Source organism: Malaclemys terrapin, chromosome 2 (genome assembly GCF_027887155.1).
Source record: "Malaclemys terrapin pileata isolate rMalTer1 chromosome 2, rMalTer1.hap1, whole genome shotgun sequence".
Classification (NCBI taxonomy): domain Eukaryota; kingdom Metazoa; phylum Chordata; order Testudines; family Emydidae; genus Malaclemys; species Malaclemys terrapin.
This window is the reverse complement of record NC_071506.1, coordinates 4199060-4222611: the sequence shown is the minus strand read 5'-3', so window position 1 is coordinate 4222611 and position 23552 is coordinate 4199060. Positions and strand designations below refer to the sequence as shown.

Here is a 23552-nt window from a genome sequence, read left to right as displayed (position 1 = left end):
AACGATAAACAAAAGAAATAGTATTTTTCAATACACCTCATACAGGTATTGTAGTGCAATCTCTTTGTCGTGAAAGTGCAACTTACAAATGTAGATTTTTTTTTGTTACATAACTGCATGCAAAAACAAAACAATGTAAAACTTCAGAGCCTACAAGTCCACTCAGTCCTACTTCTTGTTCAGCCAATCGCTAAGACAAACAAGTTTGTTTACAATTACAGGAGATAATGCTGCCTGCTTCTTATTTACAATGTCACCAGAAAGTGAGAACAGGCATTTGCATGGCACTTTTGTAGCTGGCATTGCAAGGTATTTACGTGACAGATATGCTAAACAATCGTATGCCCCTTCATGCTTCAGCCACCATTCCAGAGGACATGCTTCCATGCTGATGACGCTCATTAAAAAATAATGCATTAATTAAATTTGTGACTGAACTCCTTGGGGGAGATTGTTTTAACTGCATTCTGCCATATATTTCATGTTATAGCAGTCTCGGATGATGACTCAGCACATGTTAATTTTAAGAACACTTTCACTGTAGATTTCACAAAACGCAAAGAAGGTACCAATGTGAGATTTCTAACCAACCCAAGGTTTAAGAATCTGAAGTGCCTTCCAAAATCTGAGAGGGACAAGGTGTGGAGCATGCTTTCAGAAGTCTTAAAAGAGCAACACTCCAATGTGGAAACTACAGAACCCAAACCACCAAAAAAGAAAATCAATCTTCTGCTGGTGTGATCTGACTCAGGTGGTGAAAATGACATGCATCGGTCCGCACTGCTTTGGATTGTTATTGAGCAGAACCTGTCATCAGCATGGATGCATGTCCACTGGAATGTTGGTTGAAGCATGAAGGGACATATGAATCTTTAGCACATCTAGCACGTAAGTATCTTGCGACGCTGGCTACAAAAGTGCCATGCGAATGCCTGTTCTCACTTTCAGTTGACATTGTAAATAAGAAGAGGGCAGCATTATCTCCTGCAAATGTAAACAAACTTGTTTGTCTGAGCAATTGGCTGAATAAGAAGTGGGACTGAGTGGACTTGCAGGTTCTAAAATTTTACATTGTTTTGTTTTTGAATGGAGTTTTTTTGTACATAATTCTACATTTGTAAGTTCAATTTTCACAAGAAAGAGATTGCACTACAGTACTTGTATTAGGTGAATTGAAAATACTATTTCTTTTGTTATTTTACAGTGCAAATACTTTTAATCAAAAATAAATATAAAGTGAGCACTGTACACTTTGTATTCTGTGTTGTAATTGAAATCAATATATTTGAAAATGTAGAAAACATCCAAAAATATTTAAATAAATGGTATTCTATTATTGTTTAACAGTGCGATTAATTGCGCGATTAATCACGATTATTTTTTTTTAATTGCTTGACAGCCCTACTTATTATCTAAATCTACTGTAAGAGCAACCATCCCCAGCTCTTTCGATCTGTCCCTACTCATCCATCCTAATCTTGGTTTGGTTCATCAGTTCTGCTTCTGGCAATCCCTGCTGGAGAACATGGAGCCCAATCGACACTGTTTTACAGTCACTTTTCTTACCATGACTCTCCTGGGATCATGATGAAATTAATAATAATGAAGGGTGATTTGGGACTATCCCGATGGCTTTGTGGCGCGGGGGAAGGAGTGTCCATGAGCTGTCTGTGTGGGAGGCATGTGGTGATGGGCACAGTATGAAAATGTGGGTAAATCGATCACCACCCTTATAGAAAGGTCCTGTGGAAGGGGATGGACACTTATAACCTTTCGGCAGGGTTTTGGAATCTCCTGATGAATTTAACAGAAAATACTACTCCTTCTGTGGAATCTCATAGGACGGCTCCAAAAGGTGGGAATCGTCTGTTCTGTAGCATTTTAGAGTAATATCAGCAGAATCCAGTTACATTTCTTTAGAACCCTCTTGGTTCCATGCCTATCAAATCCCATAGGGCTTTTCCATGGGGAAAATGGGGTTTGGTTTAAACTGCTAAACAGCAGAGTCTCTTTCCCTTCCCTAGTTCACTCAATCTCTCCTATCTCCACCCTCCTCTTCCCCTCTCTAAAGCAGGGACTTATCTTCTGACCAGCCAGAAGCCCATGCTTTGGTGATGAGCTGGGGGCTTTCAGATCTCTGGTGCCCCCACCTTAGGCAGACGGCCCAGCAGCCAGTCCCCGGCTGTCCCCTGAAATGATCCCCCACCCAGAGCTGCCACATGTTATTTCTGCCTTGGATCTTCGCTGCATAGTGCTGAAAGGGAATGTGGGAAGTCGCTGTCCTGCGCTGGGAACTGGCCTTGCCTGGTCTATGTGTGGGAGGATTCCCACTTCCCAGGTGGTCTCTGGGATGCACGCTGGGTTTGCAGGCGTGCAGAATAGGATCACAAGAGAGGAACCTGCAGCATGAATGGCCCCATTGTCTGCGGAGGGTGGTGGGGGGATGAAGTTTCAGATGTCCTGAACAGCATGTCTTGTTTTGCAGCCAGTCTCGGTCAAGTACAAACGGCTGTGTTTAGTGTCAGGGATTTTGCTGCTTACTCTGGGCGTGAGCAATGGCCCCACTGGAACCATGCTCAGCAGGTACCCTGACGTTCAGTGCCATGCGCTTGTAAGGGGCCCGAAAGTGAACAAAAGGTGCTTTGAGATGTCTCGTGTGTGGCTTTCATTCCGTAGGAGTTCTGCATCAGTGGATGGAGAGATGTGAGCAGCGGAGCCAGGGTTAGGTCCCAGAATGGTGCTTGCACTTTGTATCCTGCTTTCTTTCACCCTTCTCTAGCTCTCCCGTTCTGATTCTCTCCCTCCTTTGATTATCTGCCATCTGTTACTATGTTCACTGAGACGCTCCTTCTCCTCCCTTTGCAGAGGTTGTCTCGGATCTGATGGTTTCCAGTCATGCATTAAGCAACATGACTAACATCTGCCACGTGTGATTCACTGATCCTCTCCCCACCAGACCAAGCGCACGATGACTAAACTGCTGGATGGGCCACCGTCTCCTCTCCCTTAGAGGAGGTTCCAATTCCCCCTCCCACCTTGTGTTTATTTGTGCTAGTCTCCAGATGTCGGAAGAACCAGCTTAAGAAGTTGCCCTTCTTCCCAATGACCCATTCCTCCATAGAACAGAAAAGCGGGGACAGCCCAGAATGACCCCACATGACTATATAGAGCAGGGGTGGCCGAACTTACTGGTCATCCGAACTGCATATGACAATCTTCAGACGTTCGAGAACCAGGGCGCACCTGCCGGGGCTTGGGGCTTCAGCCCTGTGGGAGGTACCTGCCAGGGCTCAGGGCTTTAGCCCCACTCCTGCTGAAGCCCCAAGCCCCCTCTCCCTGCTGGGAAGAAGCTGGAGGGCTTTTGCCAGGGTTTGCTGGCCCCACTCTGTCACATGATGCCGCCAGGCCCCCTCCCTGTACAGCAGCTGCTGGAGCTGTCAGGCTGGGAGCTGTGGCCCTGGGGAGAGGCAGCAGCAAACAGCTGGGAGCTGCAGGGAGGGGCCTCTGAGGGCAAAGGGGGGGCTGCCTGGGGGGGTGTGACTCAAGCTGTTGTGGGGGTGAACCTTTGAATTGTGCCCCCCACTCTCAGCAGGCACCCGTTGTCTCTGGCAGAAGCTCCTAGCCCCACCACCCCACTGCAGGGCAGAAGTCCCGAGCTTCCTCCCCCCGAGTCTCGTAGGTGGAGAATGCGGGGAGCATGGGGGGGGGGGGTCCACAAGCTGCACTTTAACTGTAAAAGAGCTGCATGTGGCTCACAAGATGCAGCTTGGCCACCCCAGATCTAGAGCCAGGACCTCTGAATGGCTCAGCTGCAGGGCATGGGCGATGTATGAAACCTGTGGCTGGAGGAGGCTAGTCCCCAGCCACGCCCCTTCTGCCCAAGGCCCCGCCCCTTCCACGCGCCCCGGAACCCACAGCCCCTCCAGGCTGGCTAGTGCCCGCTGGCCCCCCAGCCCCAGCGCTCCGGGAGGGAGAGTGCGCGGCGCCGCTGCAGTCTCCTCAGTCCCGGGAAGGTGGGCGGCGTGGCCCCAGCCCCTGGAGCCCGGTGGCACCGCTGAAGCAGGGCCCTGGGGGAGGAGTGTGGGCAGGGTCACGCCTGGCTCTTTGGGGAGACTGAAGGGGCGGCACTGGCGACTTGTGGGAAGCCTGCAGGACTGGCTCCAGGGTTTTTGCCGCCCCAAGCAGCGGAAAAAAAAAAAAGCCGCGATTGCAGCGGCAGCTTCACCGCGCCGCTTTCTTCTTCGGTGGGAATTCGGTGGCAGGTGCTTCCCTCCGAGAGGGACCCGCCGCCGAATTGCCGCCGAACAGCCCGACGTGCCGCCCCTTCCCCTGGGCCGCCCAAAGCACCTGCTTGCTGGGCTGGTGCCTGGAGCCGGCCCTGGAAGCCTGCTTGCTCTCTACGTCCACTCTCATATACAGATGCTGCCCGTGGGCCCTATAGGGCTCAGGATTTTCTCTCCTCTCTCCAGACACATACATACAAACCCGCAGATGCACACAGGCACGCTCCCAGTTAGGGAGGTACACGCACACACAGGCACGGACCCAGTCACACCCACACACAAACACCCCCACGTGATGCTGGGAAGCTATGGGTCTGGATCACTAACACAGTGGCACGTAGAGAAGTCCATTCTGGCCCCCTCCCAGGCCTGGCCCCCTGCCCACTCCAGCTGCTCCCAACCCCATCCCTGCCACTGGGTCACAAACCCAGCTGGAGCATTGCTGGAAATTCCCCGGGAAATGACCCATTTCCTGCTCGCTCCTGCAGCACAATAACCCCGCGCTGGCTGTCTCTTTCCACGTAGCGCTGATTGTTTCTCATTAATGGCAGGCTTTGCTGGACAAAAGGCCCCCAAGTTGTTTTCCTCCTGCGGCACTTATCGCATATCCTGAGGGCTCTTCCGAGGTTCATCACCATGCCCGCTGGCCCCTCCGGGAAGCACCCTTCTCAGCCTGAGATGCATTCAGTGTCCAGGAGAGGGGGCTTTCTTCCCCTATGGTCAGTCTCTTGCCCTCCCTTGTCATAATGTCACCCACAGCCTCTGACCTCTCTTCCTGTGCCCCAGGGCTGCACCTTCTCCCCTGCTAGAAGGCAAGGCCACGAGCAGGGCAGCAGGAGAACTGTGAAGAGACACTGGAGAAGGAGAGTGGAAGTTACAAGATTTTGCCATTCAGGGCAGCAGCCGTAAGCCATACCAGCCCCTACGCCAGCAACAGGCCCAGAATCCTAGACGGGAGAGAGCGAAGACCCATTTGGCCATTTCGGCTGCCTGTCCAGTCTAGTCTTCAGTGCCTCAAACAGCGGGACTTTCGCGCTTTCCTTGGCAGCCTCGTCCCCTGACTACCACAGGAGTTCGCAAACCTTTCCAGCAGGTGGGCCACATCTTAGAAGAGAGATTCCCTCCTGGGCAGCCCCCCTTCCATTCACAAGTATGAGGACATTTCACCTCCCATTCATGATCCTGGAAACCGCCTCTCCTCCCAGCATCCCTGTGGCAACCGCAGCAAACGCTGATGGGAACGTAACATTTTTAACTTTCTGGACTATGACATAGCAGCTGGAAACAAGCAGGAGGAACCAGCATCAGGGGACCAGCCAGCTTTCTACAGGCCATCAGCAAATGCTCTGAGGCCCACAGTTTGGGATCCACTGGCTTAGTAGATCGCACTGCTAGAAAACATTCCCTGCGACCCAGGTGAAATTTTACTGTGGTTAATTCCGTTCTCGCACTCGGGCCATCCAGAACACTTGCTCTCGCTTCATGTCCATGACCTTGTTCCCCTAGGTGGTTAGCACCGTCCCCCTTTGTGTTCATTTGGCCAGGCCAAAAGGATTTAATTCTTCAGTCTTCCCATGTAAATCCCCTGCCTGGTGGCCAAATCCACATGCAGTCACGCTGCTGGCTCAACAGCATCTGTGGGATGTCAGATGGGGAACTGAGGCACTGGGAGATTAAGTGACACTTTCATGGTCACACAGTGAGTCTGTGGCAGGGCAGGGAAGTGAACCTAGGTTGCCAGAGTTCCAGTGCCTGAACCACAAGCCCGCCCTTCTCTGTCCTCACTCTCGTAGCCAGCCACCGGGTTGGACAGTGCTTTTCAAACCCATCATTAGACGTAGCCTCAGCCCCAAAGAGCTTCCGATCTCCTTTCAATGGAAGAAAGGTGATTTACAGCGAGGGGAGCTGTGGTCGAACTGCCATAACCAATGGCTGGCCTCAAGGAGTGGGTTTTCAGGAGATTATTAGCACTGCTGTGCTCGTAAGGTCAATGAAAGTCACGGTGTCTGTAACAGGGCCGGTCTTAGGGAAAATGGCACCCTGGGCAAACTTCTATTTTGGTGCCCCTGGCCCCCGCTGCCTCCCCATCCACCCTCCATTGCCCCGGCCCCTTCTCCCTCCCTGGGCTCCCCATTGCCCCCAGGCCCTGCTGCCTCCCCACACTTTTCCCTGAACTCCCTTCCTCAGACTTGCACCCAGGCCCACCCCTCTTGACCATGGCGGCTGGAGAGCGGCGGCTGCTGGTCGGGCACCCAGCTCTGAAGGCAGCGCCACTGCTAGCAGCAGTGCAGAAGTAAGGGTGTCAATACCATACCATAGAATCATAGAATCATAGAATATCAGGGTTGGAAGGGACCTCAAGAGGTCATCTAGTCCCACCCCCTGCTCAAAGCAGGACCAATCCCCAACTAAATCATCCCAGCCAGGGCTTTGTCAAGCCAGGCCTTAAAAACCTCCAAGGAAGGAGACTCCACTACCTCCCTAGGTAACGCATTCCAGTGCTTCACCACCCTCCTAGTGAAATAGTGTTTCCTAATATCCAACCTGGACCTCCCCCACTGCAACTTGAGACCATTGCTCCTTGTTCTGTCATCTGCCACCACTGAGAACAGCCGAGCTCCATCCTCTTTGGAACCCCCCTTCAGGTAGTTGAAGGCTGCTATCAAATCCCCCCTCATTCTTCTCTTCTGGAGACTAAACAATCCCAGTTCCCTCAGCCTCTCCTCATAAGTCATGTGCTCCAGACCCCTAATCATTTTTGTTGCCCTCCGCTGGACTCTTTCCAATTTTTCCACATCCTTCTTGTAGTGTGGGGCCCAAAACTGGACACAGTATTCCAGATGAGGTCTCACCAATGTCGAATAAAGGGGAACGATTATGTTCCTCGATCTGCTGGCAATGCCCCTACTTATACAGCCCAAAATGCCGTTAGCCTTCTTGGCAACAAGAGCACACTGTTGACTCATATCCAGCTTCTCGTCCACTGTGACCCCAGGTCCTTTTCTGCAGAACTGCTACCTAGCCATTCAGTCCCTAGTCTGTAGCAGTGAATGGGATTCTTTCGTCCTAAGTGCAGGACTCTGCACTTGTCCTTGTTGAACCTCATCAGGTTTTTTTTGGCCCAATCCTCTAATTTGTCTAGGTCCCTCTGTATCCGATCCCTACCCTCTAATGTATCTACCACGCCTCCTAGTTTAGTGTCATCTGCAAACTTGCTGAGAGTGCAGTCCACACCATCCTCCAGATCATTAATAAAGATATTAAACAAAACTGGCCCCAGGACCGACCCTTGGGACACTCCACTTGAAACCAGCTGCCAACTAGACATGGAGCCATTGATCACTACCCGTTGAGCCTGACAATCTAGCCAGCTTTCTATCCACCTTACAGTCCATTCATCCAGCCCATAACTTGGCAGCAAGAATACTGTGGGAGACCGTATCAAAAGCTTTGCTAAAGTCAAGGAATAACACATCCACTGCTTTCCCCTCATCCACAGATCCAGTTATCTCATCATAGAAGGCAATTAGGTTAGTCAGGCACGACTTCCCCTTGGTGAATCCATGCTGACTGTTCCTGATCACTTTCCTCTCCTCTAAGTGTTTCATAATTGATTCCTTGAGGACCTGCTCCATGATTTTTCCAGGGACTGAGGTGAGGCTGACTGGCTTGTAGTTCCCCGGATCCTCCTTCTTCCCTTTTTTAAAGATGGGCACTACATTAGCCTTTTTCCAATCATCTGGGACCTCCCCCAATCGCCATGAGTTTTCAAAAATAATGGCTAATGGCTCTGCAATCTCATCTGCCAACTCCTTTAGCACCCTCGGATGCAGCGCCCTTGACACCCTTACTTCTGCGCTGCTGCCGGTGTCGGTGCTGCTTTCAGAGCTGGGTGGCCGGAGAGTGGCAGCTGCTGGCTGGCATCCCAGAGGTGCCGGGGCTATGAACTGCCAAGCCTAGAGGCGCCGGGACTCAGCCCTGGCAAACCCAGCACAAATTAAGCACTGACACCCCCCGACCACAGCGCCCTGGGCAGTCGCCCACCCATAAGGCCAGCCCTGGTCTGTAATGCTGGCAATCCCCTGGGGACAGTGCTGGGCTCTGATCCCGTCTCTACTATTCCTGCTCTGTTTAGAGTGCCTGGACATTGCCTGTGTCAAATAGAATGGAACATATAATCACAAAAGACCAGTCTTTCTTAACCACTGGCACCAGACACAAATGAAGGGTAGAACAGTGTATCTTACTGGCCTGGGCTTCATGCACACAGGGGTCCCTAAAGCGCAGCATTTCCAACACGTGCCTTTGTGCAACCATTACGGCACCGATCAACGCCCCTTACTGGCTGCAGCCACCCTGGGCTGGCATACCACGAGATGCCCATTGAACCAGTTCTCCTAAGTAACAGCTGGAAATGCTGTCTCTGAAACGCTGAGAAAGAGCCTAGCACGGAAACCCCACCCTACTGACCCACGGTCTGTGTCTTTATATAGAGAGGATAATAAGAGTGCACTGAGAGAGAAACACCCTGTGGTTAGGCCTCGGGGGTTTTAAATTGCCACCTTTGGGCAGACGTCTCAGATTGGCCCAGAGTAGCATTCCTCTTTAGAGAAAGCAGGCAAAGAAGACAAGCTATGAGAAGTGCTGTCATGATAGTGTAGAGAAAGCCGGTTGGAGGCCTCTGTTTATCCCGTCCCAGCATTACAAGAACTTGGCAACTAGGATGAAAGGAGGCACTTTCTCAAGCCACTGTGGAACTCCCTGCCTCATGTGAAGGCATGTCGCTCTGCACGACCCAGAAAAAAAACCCAGAGAGTCACATGACCAAGGCGCCGTTATAGCACTGAGGAGAAATAGAGTTCTGAATGGGGAGTGCCAGGGGACTTGGGGGCAGGCCTGGGGCCCTAAAGACTATGGAGTGGACAAGTATGAAGTCCTCCTTTGGGCATGCTGAGGGGTGTGCGAGGTGATTTACAGAGCCACCGATCTACCATAGAGTAACTCTGGACCGTGTTCTAGTTAGAATTGATCATTCCTCAGAGGCAGGACATTTTCTGTATTTTCTCCATTGTTCTTTCTGGGCCAGGGTGAGGGGTGTTTCTTTCCTATTCCATACAGCCGGAAGAGCAGTGAGGGATCTTTCCCCCTCAGCATCGAAGGCCTTCCTTTCTCCCAGGCCTGAGTTCATCGATCAATCCTATTCTATTCAGGCCTAGTCTGTTCCGGTTCTTACATTACAGAGCCTTTGAGGGCCTTCCAGAAGTGCATTGCACAACGTGACTAATATCTGTCCCCTGGGGGTCTTTTGTCTCTCCCTCCCCCAGGAGAAATCACGGGGGAGGAAGGGTTGGTTTCAGTTCTTTTAATAACTGACCATATTCCATGTGTGCTGTGCGATGTGTTTCCACACCCTCTGTTTGCCAAGCCAGTCCTTTCCCCTAAGCCTTGCTCTTTGTTTGTGTTCAGTTGTTTCCTGAACCATCCCAGAATAGAGTCGGGGAAATGGGCTGTCTGGGTGTCTCCTCGGAAAGGAAAAGCTGCCGAATTCATTTCTGACTCCGCTGTCAGCTCCTATTCCGCAGAACAGGGGGACTGGATGCTGCCTCGCGTTTCTGTGTGCTGCCTTGTTATCCCACCAGCCAGGAACTCCGCAGTTCTGATCCCAGCTCTGTCACTAACTCCCCCGATAGCTTTGAGCCAGTGACGGGGCCTGGAATGGCATGGGATATGGTTCCATCGAAGCTGGAGGTGACATTTCCAGCTCAGGTAGAAGTTGCTAAAAAATACCAAGGTCGCTGCGGCTGCATGGGCCCCGCCCCGTCTAAAATCTTGTATACTCACAGCAGCTAGCCTGTCCCGCTGCCCATGCAGCCGTGGCTATTTTTAGTGTCTACCCAAGTGCCTATTTTTGTGTCTAGCCACGCTGGAAATGCCAGCTCCAGCGTCCATGTAGCCAGGATGTCGTAATAGCGAGGGGAAGGATGTGGCCTAGCCGGGATACCGCTCCCAGTCTGGGGATCTCAGAAAGATGTTGACTCCTCTGGCCAATTAAGGAGCAACTTTGAGGGGCTCCATAGGAAGTCCTACCCCTCCTGCGTTGGAAGGGGATGGCTGGATTCCTTGGGCACGTGGAGGGTAGATCTGAAAAACAAAGCAGGGAAAGCTAGGGTGGATCCGAGTGCCCTGTGGGCTGTAAAGGGACATGGGGCCTTTTACCTCTAGGTCACCAATTCAGGAGTCAATCCCTGGTGAAAGTTGTTGCCAGCAGTGTTGGCTGTTTCCTGTCCTGTATGAAATGAGTTTGGCTGGTCTCAGTCCATTCTAAGCACACACATTGCAAAACCCACTACCTCCACTGGCACTCATTAGCTCCTTTCTTAGCAACCTCATCCACGGGCCAAGACTTGACTGGAGCATGGAGACTTGAACTTCCCCCTCAGCCCGTGAGTTGGTCCATCGAGGCAGGGTGGGGATGCAGAGTGGGGGGCGGGGGGAGACCTGGCTTTGCCACTGTCTGCGCTGTACCTGCTCTGCAGATAAGCACGAGACTTCATGCCCCAAGTGTGTGAATGTGGCACTTTTCCCCTGCCCTGGCTAGATCTGGACAAATCACCATGAGAAATATGCAAAGAGAGAGGAAAGGAGTGAGAACAAGCGGGGGTCAGGGAAAGACGGAGAGGGCTGGAGAAGGCAGAGGAGAGGAAACAGCTGGGGGAAATCAGAGATATCGAGATGAACGTCACATGCCAGTTGGGAAGTTGAGAACCCCCCCTCCACCCTGTCCCACCACGGGGCAGGGCATGGCAGGGACAGATTAGGCAGGGCTATCTGCTCCCACACTGCTGCTTACCTCATCTGTTGTCATCCTAAGTGAAACTGATTAGCAGAGAGAGAGAGAGACACTTCCCTGTTCAAAGGTGACCTATGTGGAGATAAGGGGACGGATGGAGGCGGAGGAAAGGGAAGGCTGCGCCCTGTGAAATTCCTATATGTGCAGGAAGTGGTGTCGGTGACTCAGTAAACAGTGAAGATAGCGCAGTGTCAGGGGGTGCTGCATTGCAGGAAGGGGTGATGGTGATGCATGAGGGGGCTCTCTCCCCCGTCAATTAGTACTAGGGGTGCTGTGCTGCAGGGATTGGGGTGGGTGGCTCAGTAGGGGGCGCTCTCTTCGAGTCAGTGATGACCCCGGTGTCAGGTGGTGCCTTTCAGAGGAGAGGTTGCCATTAAAGATCCCCTGGCACGTTCTGCCAGCAGCTGGAGGTGCTAAGCTGGGTGTCCTGGGCACAAGCCAACTCAGGTAACAACATTCAGCGCAGTTCCTATTGCGTTTGGGATTCTCCTTCCCTTCGTGTCCTAAACCGTTGCGTCGTGTTCCTGTGCATTGCTCAGTAATTGCTGGGCTCCACTCCAGAGCTGGCCGCATTTCAGCAGTGGGCGAAGAGATCCCCATGTACCAGGGAGCAACAACAGTCACTCCATAATTAAGGCTGCAACTGAGTTTCCATGATATAAAGACAGTTTTGCCTTCCCACCTCTAAAACCTACGGCAAAGATCTATTGACCTCAAACCTGACAGGTGAGATCTGGTCTCACGGTAGAGTTGTTGTGCACAATTTGAAGCGACTGAGACCAGGGCTTCCTGAATTAGGAGTCTCTGAACACAAAGGCAGTAAACACAATTCCCAGATTCTCCCAATTCATTTTGCCATTGTGTAGCACAAACTCAGATGGCAGGAGAGAGATCCAGTCCCTACTGTTGGTGGGACCTAGTGGCCACAGTCAACATTCAGTTGGTCAAAGTCCAGTTTCAGGAGCTACTAGAATTAGATTGAGTGACCCCGCGGGGGCCAGCCAGCTCTGATGAGTTCAGGGAAGCCTGTCACAGGGCTGCCGGAGACCTGCACTTTCCCTTTGTGAAAGAAGCTTCTAACCTGTTTCCTGGCAGAGGCATGGCTGAATCCTCTGCCAGTGCTGATCAATAGTGTCAGTGGAAAACCGATTTTCCATTCGAGACCTCACAAGGGGGCTCTCCGTTCCCGCAGATGTCAGAATGCCAAGCGGAGGGGGGTACCCCAGGATATCCTTCCCTCCCAGAGCTCCCTGATTTCACCCTATCCCCACCTCCCTGAGGAATCTTCTGAGGTCTGTAGGGAGGGGCCGTCTAGAGAGCTAGGAATGGAGGCTGCAGAGGGCAGGAGGTTGGGTGGATGTCCCCCACATGCACACGCCCCACTGCCTGAACCTCTGGATTCCTGCTGTCCCCACTCAGACACTCAGCCAGTCCTTGTGGGGCACCTGCCTGACATGAGTGGGACGTCATAGCAAGGTGTCGCTGCCAGGAGCATAGGAAAGCAGAGTGGGGGCACCAGAGAAAGGAATTATTTCACAGGCGATTGGCGACAGGGATCAGACACTCAATCCAGGGAGAGGGAAGCGGACTGGATCGCAGGGAAGGGGACGTTGGCCTTATCAGAGGGAATGGCTTCTACAGCTCACCCCAGCCCTGTAAACCCTGCTGACACCCTGGCATGCCTCCAGGAGAGCTAAGTAGGGGTCTAACCCTGATGCTGTGGGTGCAGGTTATCCAGCCAGGACATAGCCCCTTGCACTCTGCACAGGGAAACCACCTCTGCATCTCCATGGGGGGCAGGACAGAGTGCCCTAGGGGGCTGCTCTGTCCAGCCCAGCCTGAGACCCCCGGTCCCCAGCTCTGTGCAGCCCCCACGGACCCCGTGCCCCTCCAGACCTGCTGGGAGATTTCCTCGCCTTGGCTGCGCTGCCAGCATCAGACTTGGCAGCCGACGCGGGTGACGTTGTCAGTTTCCTGACAGCATTCTGGTGTTGCCAAGGTAACCCGACTGCTAGCGAAGGAGGCCTGACCTCTGGGAGCTGTTTACCAGCCAGAGAGAGACACTAGTGCCAGTGGAGCTGGGAGGAGCTGCTCTTGCTCTGAGGCTGGCATCTTCCTTCCTGGCACCTGCAGCGGGGGTGCCCAGTGCCCGCACCGCCATCAGCCTCCTCCATCGCATCCCCCGGTACAGAGGTGCCCAGTGCCCACACCCCTGCCAGCCTCCTCCGTCCCAGCCCCCAGCACGGGGTGCCCAGTGCCTGCACCGCCATCAGCCTCCTCCATCCCATCCCCCAGCACAAGGGTGCCCAGTGCCCACACCCCTGCCAGCCTCCTCCGTCGCATCCCCCAGCACAGGGATGCCCAGTGCCCACACCCCTGCCAGCCTCCTCCGTCGCATACCCCAGCACAGGGGTGCCCAGTGCCCACACCCCTGCCAGCCTCCTCCGTCCCATCCCCTGGCACAGGGGTGCCTGCACCCCCTGTCAGCCTGCCCCATCACATCCCCCGACACAGGGGTGCCCATATCAGCCTCACAGGGCTCTCTCAGCAGTGATTCATTTGTCAGGGATTAGAATAAGAGAAATAGGATCACATCTGTCCAGTGCCCCAGGGCCCGGTTCCCTGCACCGGGCCCAAGACTCCTCTGCCCCCTACCCATGGTCCTGGGCTTCAGTCCTCTCTGTCCCGCGCCCTGTGTCTCATTCACACTGGGCAGCGTGAGTGCCGGTCGGATCGGTAGCTCTTGACCCCCCTCAGCCCAGGTGTAAATGGGGACCCAAGGTGCAGGGCAGGAAGCAATCAGCTCTCCGGGACCCCTACTCCTGTTCCAGTGTGACCCCACCTCAGCCCAGTCCCCTGTGCAGGGTCTCGCCCCATTTCCCAGTGTCTCCATGAGCCATTGTCCCACTGGCTCCTGCCCCTCGCTTGGGCCCATCCCCCACTCCCAGGCTGTTTTGCGTGGCGGGGGGTGAGCAGGTGCATGTGCGTATGGTGGAGACTGGCGGAGGGTTTCCGTAACCCCTGCCTGGCGCTCTGCCCAGCCGATCAGAGCCCTTCTCCATGGCATGGCCAGGAGGCATGTGTTAAAGACATGGCAGAAAGGCCCCCACCCCACTCCCAGGGAGCCCAGCATTCACTCCTGACTTCCCAGTTGGCTGCCCCCTGCCCTGGATCAGGCCCTGAATTTATTTCCCAGCACCTGCTCTCAGCTCTGCCTCCTCATGTCTTCTGTCCATGCCAGTCGATCCCTTTGGAAGGCACCCAGCGGCCGCAGCTCAGCGGCTGGAGACCTGCCCTTGCAGTGGGGCCCCCGGGAAAGCGACTGAAAGATGTGGGCTTGGGAGTGGAGCAGGGCGGCCTTCCTCTTGTTTCCCTATTGATGAGGTTGGTAAAGCACTAGCTCGCTTTCCCCTCCATCTGAGATGCCTGTGACATTTGTGGGGGTGAATCAAGATGTCCGGGGTGAATCGCTACCACCTGCTTACAGCGGGAGGGACCCCGGTCGGTGCCCACCAGAGGAAGGAGCCGGCTGCTGGCAAGTGCTATTACAAGCCCCGCTCTTCCCCAATACAGCCTAGCAATTTACACACCCCGCTTGGTTACTTGAGTGCTCAGTCTCGCGGCTTCTGGACACCCGCACTGCCCAACGAGCCGCTGCCTCTGGGGAAGCAGTGCCCACCCCCCTCGTTCACTGGGGTCACCTCAGTTCAACACGCTCCTTAGCATAAGGCACTTAGACGTGTCTAGTAAAATCAAAGTGACGTTTATTTGCCCGAGCTTGAGATACAGTCTTGCATGATATTCTTATCAATAAACTAGGCAAATACAATTTAGATGGGGCTACTATAAGGTGGGTGCATAACTGGCTGGATAACCGTACTCAGAGAGTTGTTATTAATGGTTCCCAATCCTGCTGGAAAAGCATAACGAGTGGGGTTCCGCAGCGGTCTATTTTGGGACCGGCTCTGTTCAATATCTTCATCAACGACTTAGATATTGGCATAGAAAGTATGCTTATTAAGTTTGCAGATGATACCAAACTGGGAGGGATTGCAACTGCTTTGGAGGACAGGGTCATAATTCAAAATGATCTGGACAAATTGGAGAAATGGTCTGAGTTAAACAGGATGAAGTTTAACAAAGACAAATGCAAAGTGCTCCACTTAGGAAGAAAAAATCAGTTTCACACATACAGAATGGGAAGATACTGTCTAGGAAGGAGTACGGCAGAAAGGGATCTAGGGGTTATAGTGGACCACAAGCTAAATATGAGTCAACAGTGTGATCCTGTTGCAAAAAAAGCAAACCTGATTCTGGGATGTATTAACAGGTGTGTTGTGAGCAAGACACAAGAAGTCATTCTTCCGCTCTACTCTGCTCTGGTTAGGCCTCAGCTGGAGTATTGTGTCCAGTTCTGGGCACCGCATTTCAAAAAAGATGTGGAGAAATTGGAAAGGGTCCAGAGAAGAGCAACAAGAATGATTAAAGGTCTTGAGAACATGACCTATGAAGGAAGGCTGAAAGAATTGGGTTTGTTTAGCTTGGAAAAGAGAAGACTGAGAGGGGACATGATAGCAGTTTTCAGGTATTTAAAAGGGTGTCATAAGGAGGAGGGAGAAAACTTGTTCACCTTAGCCTCTAAGGATAGAACCAGAAGCAATGGGTTTAAACTGCAGCAAGGGAGGCCTAGGTTGGACATTAGGAAAAAGTTCCTAACTGTCAGGTTGGTTAAACACTGGAATAAATTGCCTAGGGAGGTTGTGGAATCTCCATCTCTGGAGATATTTAAGAGTAGGTTAGATAAATGTCTATCAGGGATGGTCTAGACAGTATTTGGTCCTGCCATGCGGGCAGGGGACTGGACTCGATGACCTCTCGAGGTCCCTTCCAGTCCTAGAATCTATGAATTTATGAAATAAAGATTTAAATAAAAGCAAGTAAAAGGATCGGGGTGCTGGAACAGGGGACCAGGGGGCTATGCCCTCCCACTTTTTACCAGGCATAAGGGCAAGCAACGGGGGGGGGAGAGGGCGGAGAGGAGCGAGTGGACGGTGGGGTCTTGGGGGGAAGAGGTGGTTTGAGGGCGGGGCCTTGGAGGGAAGGAGCAGCAGGGTGCAGGGCCTTGGGGGAAGGGGCGGCAGGGGAGGGGCATCAGAGAAGGGGCAGCAGGGGGCGGGACCTCGGGGGACGGGGCTGCAGGGGGTGTGGGAGGGGTCTTGGGGGGAAGGGGCAACGTGGGGGCAGGGCCATGGTTCAGACACTGGTGGCCTCCCCACCTTTAGGGAGCTTCTGTTGCCCCTGATAATAATTTGGCAGCATATGATGACAGATAAAAGAAAAATCTAAAACAGTCTAGAGCCCGTTCTTATTAACCGGTTCCTTTCCCGTCTGATAAGGTGATTCTCACCCAATGATCAGTCCCTGCAGTGTTTGTCCAGTCCAGCGCTCTGGGATCCGCCTTTCCTGCGGGCAGAGCCACTTCCGTAATGGAGAACAGCTCGTACCCTTTCTTCTCTTACGCAGCCCCAGACTTTTGTCTCGTTTGTTAACTTCGGTTCACCCCTGAAGTCCCCTATTCAGAGTCCAGCTGAATGCTCCAGCCTGACCTGACCCAGGGCTAGTCAATTATGCTGTGTTGACTGACTCAGCTCTGAGACTCATCCCGCCTGGGATGGCATGTTTTACCTCCAGCAGATTTGGAGCATGATAGTCTACATCAGGGGTGAGCAAACTTTTTGGCCCAAGGGCCACATTGGGGTTACAAAACTGTATGGAGCGCTGGGTAGGGAAGGCTGTGCCTCCCCAAACAGCCCTGGCCTCCACCCCCTATCTAACCCGTCCCACTTCCCGCCCCCTGACCGTCCCCCTCAGAATCGCCAACCCATCCACCTCCACCCCTGCTCCTTGTCCCCTAACTGCCCCCTCCCGGGACCCCCCGCTGCTAACCACCCCTGGGGCCCCACCCCCTATCCAATTCCCCTGCTCCCTGTCCCCTGACTGCCCCGACCCCTATCCACACCCCCGCCCCTTGACACGCCCCCCCGGGACCCCACGCCTATCCAACTCTCCCGTTCCCTGACCCCTATCCACACCCCCGCCCTCTGACGGGCCCCCTGGAACCCCACGCCTATCCAACCACCCCCTGCTCCCTGTCCCTTGACTACCCCGCACCCACAGAACCTCCGCCCCATCCAACCGTTCCTTGTCCCCTGACTGCCTCCCGGGACCCTCCGCCCCTTATCCAACCCCCCGGGCCCAGGCCCGGCCCTGGCCCCCTTACCATGCCGCTCAGAGCAGCATGTCTGGCAGCTGCGCCACCCGGCCAGAGCTAGACATGCTGCCGCTCTGCTCGGCAGGAGCGCGCAACCCTGCCACCCAGAGCGCTGCCCGCGCGGTGGTGTGGCTGCGGGAGAGGGGCCGGGGGCTCAGGAGCCGGGCAGGATGGTCCCCCAGGCCGGATGTGGCCCGCGGGCCATAGTTTGCCCACCTCTGGTCTACATGTTACATGACTCTAAAATGGTTTCCTGTATAAACACCCCACAATACCCATGAGAACCAGGTAGTGCTTAGCTTTGGCAGAGACCCCACAGTGACAGGACCCTTTGAGTGCAATATCGAGATGGGCAGGGCTGTGTCACACACCCATGGGCTCTCTCCATTCTGACTCCATGGCTGAGACAAGTCTGCCTGGCACACAGCTTCACCAGCAATGACGCTGGTCGATCCGCAAGCTCCATTCTTGTGGCTTCCGCCATTCGAGAATCCCACCATGCAAGGAGAGGCCGGTCATACCCAGTGGCTTAGCTGTTAAAAATATGCATCTGGAGGACACTGACATGTCCCCTCTCGCCGAATGAAAGCCAGCCTCGTGCAGCAGGGCACTGCGTAACTCCTTCTCCAGCCCTAATGGGGTTTGGACTTAAGCAAGATTTGACTAGGCCCCCGCCCAGGGGTGAAATTCCCCCTCAGCCTTTACTCAGGCAAAATTCCCACAGCCCTCAGAGAGAGCTTTGCCTAAATAAAGTTACCAGGCCTTTGCCCAGCACTCTTTAAAATAACTTTCTTGTCTTTGAATTGCAGCCCCGTTGCAAACATGAAACCATTTACTCCAGGTTTGTTATTGTAGGGTTGCTTCTGAGTGCTGAGCTGTGCCCTTTGCTCTCTCGTTTGTTTACATTCACATTTACGATACATAGGCTTGGCCGAATTTGATTTTTTAATATGTACTTTTGATGGATAATGTTCGTTTTTAAGCATTTAAAAAATGCTTATCAATTTAATTTTTCACAACAGCACAAACTTAAGGGTTTTTAAGCATTGTTTTAGTTGTATCGATATACCTTTTCACAGTGGGGGAAATTATCGGGATGGGTCAGACAATAATTAGTTGATGACTGAGATTCAAAAAATTAAAGTTGTGTAATTGTTCACACACAAACTGGCTGCGTTACATCAAAGCATAGCAAGCAAATACCCTAAAAGCAAACTGAAGCAGCATTTTTCGTACTTTGCCTAGCTGTCAATTTCAGTTGTTATCAGTGGAAAGATTTGTTGTTGGTTTGTTTGTGTGCAGGGAAATCAACATCACCAGTAAAACCAGAATCCTTCCAAGGCTCACAATACATAAGCGATGCTGCAGAGCTCCACTGCGGACCTACTTGCAGAGCTGACCCACACGGAAAACCTGTATCTTGCAGAAAGTGGTCATGCACCCCAAAATCCCCAGTGACATGCTAGAGGGCGCTGTGCAGATAAGCTTGCAGTCCTGGCTACTTGGGGTTATAATTGATCACATGGCACTTTTCACAAGAGTAGAAACGGTATCCCTGACTGGATGCATTCTGCCTCCCCAAATTCCTCCCAAGCGTTTGGTCGGAAACATGATTCTTCCTCACTTCCTGTCTGAAGCTGCTGCATGCAGTTAAGCAGCTGCTGTGTTCCACCCCAGAGGTGACTGCATTTCAGTGAGGCCTGAAATTATTTTCATGCACACAATCCAGCTAAAAGATACTGTCGGAATATGTCATTATTAATCACTACACTGCCCAACAGCAGCCAAGGCTCTGGGCGTGGAAGAGTAAAAATGAGGACGGGCTTCGGGGAAAGGGTCACATGTCCCTCTCTTTCTTCTCTAGTTGACATTCGGGAGATAAAAGAGATCCGCCCAGGGAAGAATTCCCGGGATTTTGAACGATATCCAGAAGATGCTCGGAAACTGGACTCCACCATGTGTTTCATCATCCTGTATGGACAGGATTTCAGGCTCCGGACGCTCAGTGTTGCTGGTCAGTACCGGGTGACGGAGGGTGACGACAGGCGGGGAGGGTCTAATCTCGATTTTTTCCCTCCCCCACTTCTTCCTAGGGCCGTTAGGGTTTCATGGATGAGGTGGCCTCACTAACTTTCCCACCCACCCTAGCTAGGTCCTGGCTTAAGGGAGCAGGTGGGAATCAGCTGTGGTGGAAAACAGGACGTGGACACACGAGCTGGGAGAAGAGGGCTGGGAGAAGAGGGCCATGGAACCTCTTAGCAGGGAGAAGACAGGTCAGGTTGTCACCATCTCCCCCCAGCAATCCCTCCTCCCTGACACAGCACCCCCACCCAGACCCACTCGCAGTGACGGCCATCCCTGATGGAATGCCACTGTCCGGGTGAATTTGGCCCATTGGCACAGGCGCCAGCTCTGGGGGTGCTCTGGGACTCAAGCACCCACGGGGAAAAAATCATGGCTGCTCAGCACCCACCAGCCCCAACTGTTTGGGAGGCGCTAGGGGGAGGGCAGAGAGCAGCGAGCGGCCGGTGGGCGAGGGACCTGGGGGGAGGGGGCAGAGTGGGGATGGGAAGAGGCGGAGTAAGGGTGGGGCCTCAGGGAGGGGGCGGTGCGGGCGTGGGGCCTCGGTGCAGCACCGGGATGGAGCACCCCCATGAAAAATAAAAGTCGGCGCCTGTGGGGGTTAGCCAGTTGGCTAAGGGTGCTGTTGTCTGTACGAAGAGGGGCATCATCTCGGGGCATCGTCTAACCTCAGCTAGAGATGAGGAGCAGCCAGATCCCTCAATCTCAGTACCCCGGAGCTGTGGGGAGAGGTCAGCCCCGGAGCAGACCACTGCAGCCCAGCCCCATCTCTCATGTAAGTGCGGAGAGGGAACTTCCCTTAGCCCCGCTCCTCCCACTGCTGGACTCTGCTCTCCTCCCTCCTCAGCCTTCTGTGAGGAAGACGTCAACATGTGGATGACGGGCCTGAACTGGCTGGTGATGGACACTCAGAAAGCCCAGACGCCGCTGCAGGTTGAAAGGTATGGGCAGGGTGCTGGGCTACTGGGGGGCTGGACATCCCTCTGCCCTGTCACTCCAGAGCGGGGCTGGGTGGGCCGGGAGAGCCAAGCCATCCCTGGGCACTGCAGAGTGAGGTGGGACCAGGGGAAGTGAAGGGCAGACAGGATCGCTAGTTTGGTTTTCCTTCGTCCCCATTTTGGGGTACCCGGTAATCCCCAGAGCTGGCTGGGGTGCTGATGAGGGGATGAAACACCTGCCTGAGGTGTAATCTCCCCCGGAAGAGGCCAGACCCCATCACCCCAGCACGTGTGATAACTGCACCGCGCTCCTAGCCGTGTCACTGCTGGGACCCCTCGGCTCCAGGCTGATCCACTTCTTCTCAATACTCTCGCTAGGTGGCTGCGGAAACAGTTTGACTTGATGGACAGGACGAGAGAAGGCAGGTGAGTGAGGCGGGCAGGCAGGGACGAGAGGAGGGTTGATGACCCTCGGGGTTTTCATCCTAGTAGGTGTCACTGCAGAGACTATCTGCCTCTCGCTCAGCTTTGCCACACTTCCTGTGGCAGCCACCGGAGGGCTGTCTGCACAGGATGTGGTGAACTGGCCTGATAGGGCCTGAGGCTGGTAAACCCCCTTTGGGAGCTGAGAAATGCTTGAGCTGTTCCGAGGATGGGGAGAGGAGACAAACATTTCATGATGGTGGCTGGGAAAATGAGGCCTTGCCCAGCCTTCCAGCTCTCTGCCACTCCCTGCCCACCACACAGCCCTGCCATGCCTGCTCCTTCCTTCCCCATCACCCCGTCCCCACAGGCTGGCAGATAAAGCCTCAGGAGATAAAGCAGCGGCAGCCCTGATCCTGCAGTCCTTGTGCTCCCCCAACTCCGACTGGGAGCTTGGAGCATGTGAAGGCAGTGGGATGAGGGCTGGTTGTTAGACAGGCTAAAGTTCTAAGATACTGTAGCTTTAAGCAGGGGGAAAATTTGATCCCATTGTCAGAGCCACGGCTAAGGCCAGGATCCCACTGCAACAGGCTCTCAAGGAATCTGGAGCCAAACAGGACTGAACGGAGAAGATGGAAATGAGACAGTGTCTCTTCGAGAAGCTGTGGGGAGTTGGGGGCGGGGGGGAACAGGGAGGAGGAAAGAAAACTGGATTTAAAACTTTTTGTTTAATCAGCATTTTGGTCCCTTTCTGTCCAGCTAGCTAATGAGGGATGAGCTCTTGGCCCTGCCACATGCCAGCTCTGTGTAAACAGGACATCGGACAGGAACTGAGGGGTTCCATCCAGGAAGAGGAGGGGGCCTGGGCAGGAAATGATGGGAGATGGGACAGGAAGTGGGGCTAGTGTGGAAGGAGCAATCGGCTTTACAAAAACATGGGTGTGTTCCCTGGGGCTCTGAGTGCTATATTCAAGTCCGAAATAGAAGCACGGCGAGGGAGAAAGGCCTTCTGGACTATCCCCAAGGGACGGCCCTGCAGGAGTCTCCAGGGCCGCCTCCCTGCACCAGGCACTCAGCAGAATCCCACTGAGATGATTTGATTAGGCATGTTTTGTTATCCCACTGGGATTGTCCTACAAAGCACTCCGGTGCTCCAGCGATGGGCTTACACAGCAACCCAGCTCGATGGGGTGGGATTTGTACACCATTGCGGGTTGCACAGCGTGATCAAAGTGCCAGATGAGAGCTGTATTAATAACACGGCAGGGATCCTGGGAGGCCTGCCGGGATGGTGCGCGGCTGAGTCTCTGAGACGCAGCAGGAGTCCCCCTGTGCTACCCCCACCCTACGCCGCTCGACGTTGCTTTCCCGAGCACAGCGCTCTGGCGCAGCTGCAGAGCCTGGCCGGGGAGCTGAAGACAGTGGAAGCTGATCACGTTAAATTCAGTGAGGCCGGCTGAAGCAAAGCAAAGCAATGCTTACGGTCTGATCCTGAGCGGCGCTGAGCACCCATATCCCGGTCAGTGATTGGTCTCTGAACTCTCAGAGCACCCGCACCTCCGATCAGAGTCCCCGTGCGGGGACAGCACTCGGCACCTCTCAGGTTCACGACCCACATCTCTGCAACTCGTCTGAGCTTTTCCTGCCTGCCTTCCCATCGCTGGTGTCACATACCAGTACCCAGCCCTTCCAGGGGCCGCTCCAAGTCACGGCTTATGGCCCATCCAGCACGGAATCAAGTGACGTGGTTCTTGGCGTCTCAGGCCCGGTCTACTTGGAAAAGTTTGGCTGGCCTAGCTCTGATGGTGAGAAGTGTGAAAAAATCACACCCCTAACTGCCACAGCGGCAGCAGCAACAGCCCCAGTGTAGACACAATTATGCCCACCAAAAAAGAGTCCCTTTGCTGGGACAGGTTATTTTGTTCAGGGATCTGGGATAATCTCTGCTGGGGGAAGAAGTCTTTTGCTGTTATAAGTTGCGTCTGCACTAGGAGGGTTTGCCGGTGTAGATTAGAGCACGTGCTACTAAACTACACCTCAAATCCCAGAGAACACACTGAGCAGCTGTAGACTAGGTTAGCAAGTGCGGACGGGGGGTGGGGAGGAGTGAGGGGTGGGGGAGAGGGGGGAGCAGGAGTGGAATAGAACATGCTGCCACCTGCTGTCTGATTTGGGTAACTGTAGATTCAAGTCAAACCCTAGGGTTGTGCATTTGGGTTCTGCTGAAACCCAAGTAGTTGGTGGCTGCCCGAGTGTTGATGATGATATTTAGTGAGTTTAACGCCCCGAGGAGCTGTTTACTGGGCCAGATTAATCCAGGGCCTGGTCTGTTCACTGGATTTCCAACATTTAGGGATGGGAATCAGGCATAAACATCAGCTCTTGCAATCATTCAGCCCATAACTAGCCCCCAGAGGCACAACCGAATGCCAGTGAAGAACAAACACAACAGCATGCTAGATTCTGCACACGCCCCTTCCAAGCCGAATCCCCAGCAAGGTCTGGGATTGGAAGGACTGGACGGGGCCCACTTCCCCTTCTTGTTCTGCAGACAAATACACACCGGCACACGTAACCATGAGTGGGTGGGACTGTATGAAGTCAGTGGAGCCGCCTTGATTTACACTGGCTGGGGATCTGGCCCCACCATCTCTAAAGGTTTGCTGACTTGGGGTTCTTTTGCTGAAGTCACACACAGGTTAGTC

General features: G+C 53.7%; 1 protein-coding gene across 2 annotated transcripts in view; it reads left to right on the top strand.

Moving 5' to 3' along the window:
• Nucleotides 1-23552, top strand: part of LOC128831999 (1-phosphatidylinositol 4,5-bisphosphate phosphodiesterase gamma-1-like) — an 81660-nt gene that overhangs the window by 21057 nt on the left and 37051 nt on the right. The window contains exons 1-4 of one of the 2 annotated variants that reach the window (XM_054018993.1): nucleotides 5659-5699; nucleotides 19269-19418; nucleotides 20334-20427; nucleotides 20803-20850. In XM_054018993.1, the coding sequence (XP_053874968.1) occupies nucleotides 19361-19418; nucleotides 20334-20427; nucleotides 20803-20850 (200 nt within the window). In that variant the 5' untranslated portion in view covers nucleotides 5659-5699; nucleotides 19269-19360. Of the gene's footprint in view, nucleotides 1-5658; nucleotides 5700-19268; nucleotides 19419-20333; nucleotides 20428-20802; nucleotides 20851-23552 lie in introns of those variants that run through there. The other variant, XM_054018992.1, reaches the window with a different exon arrangement.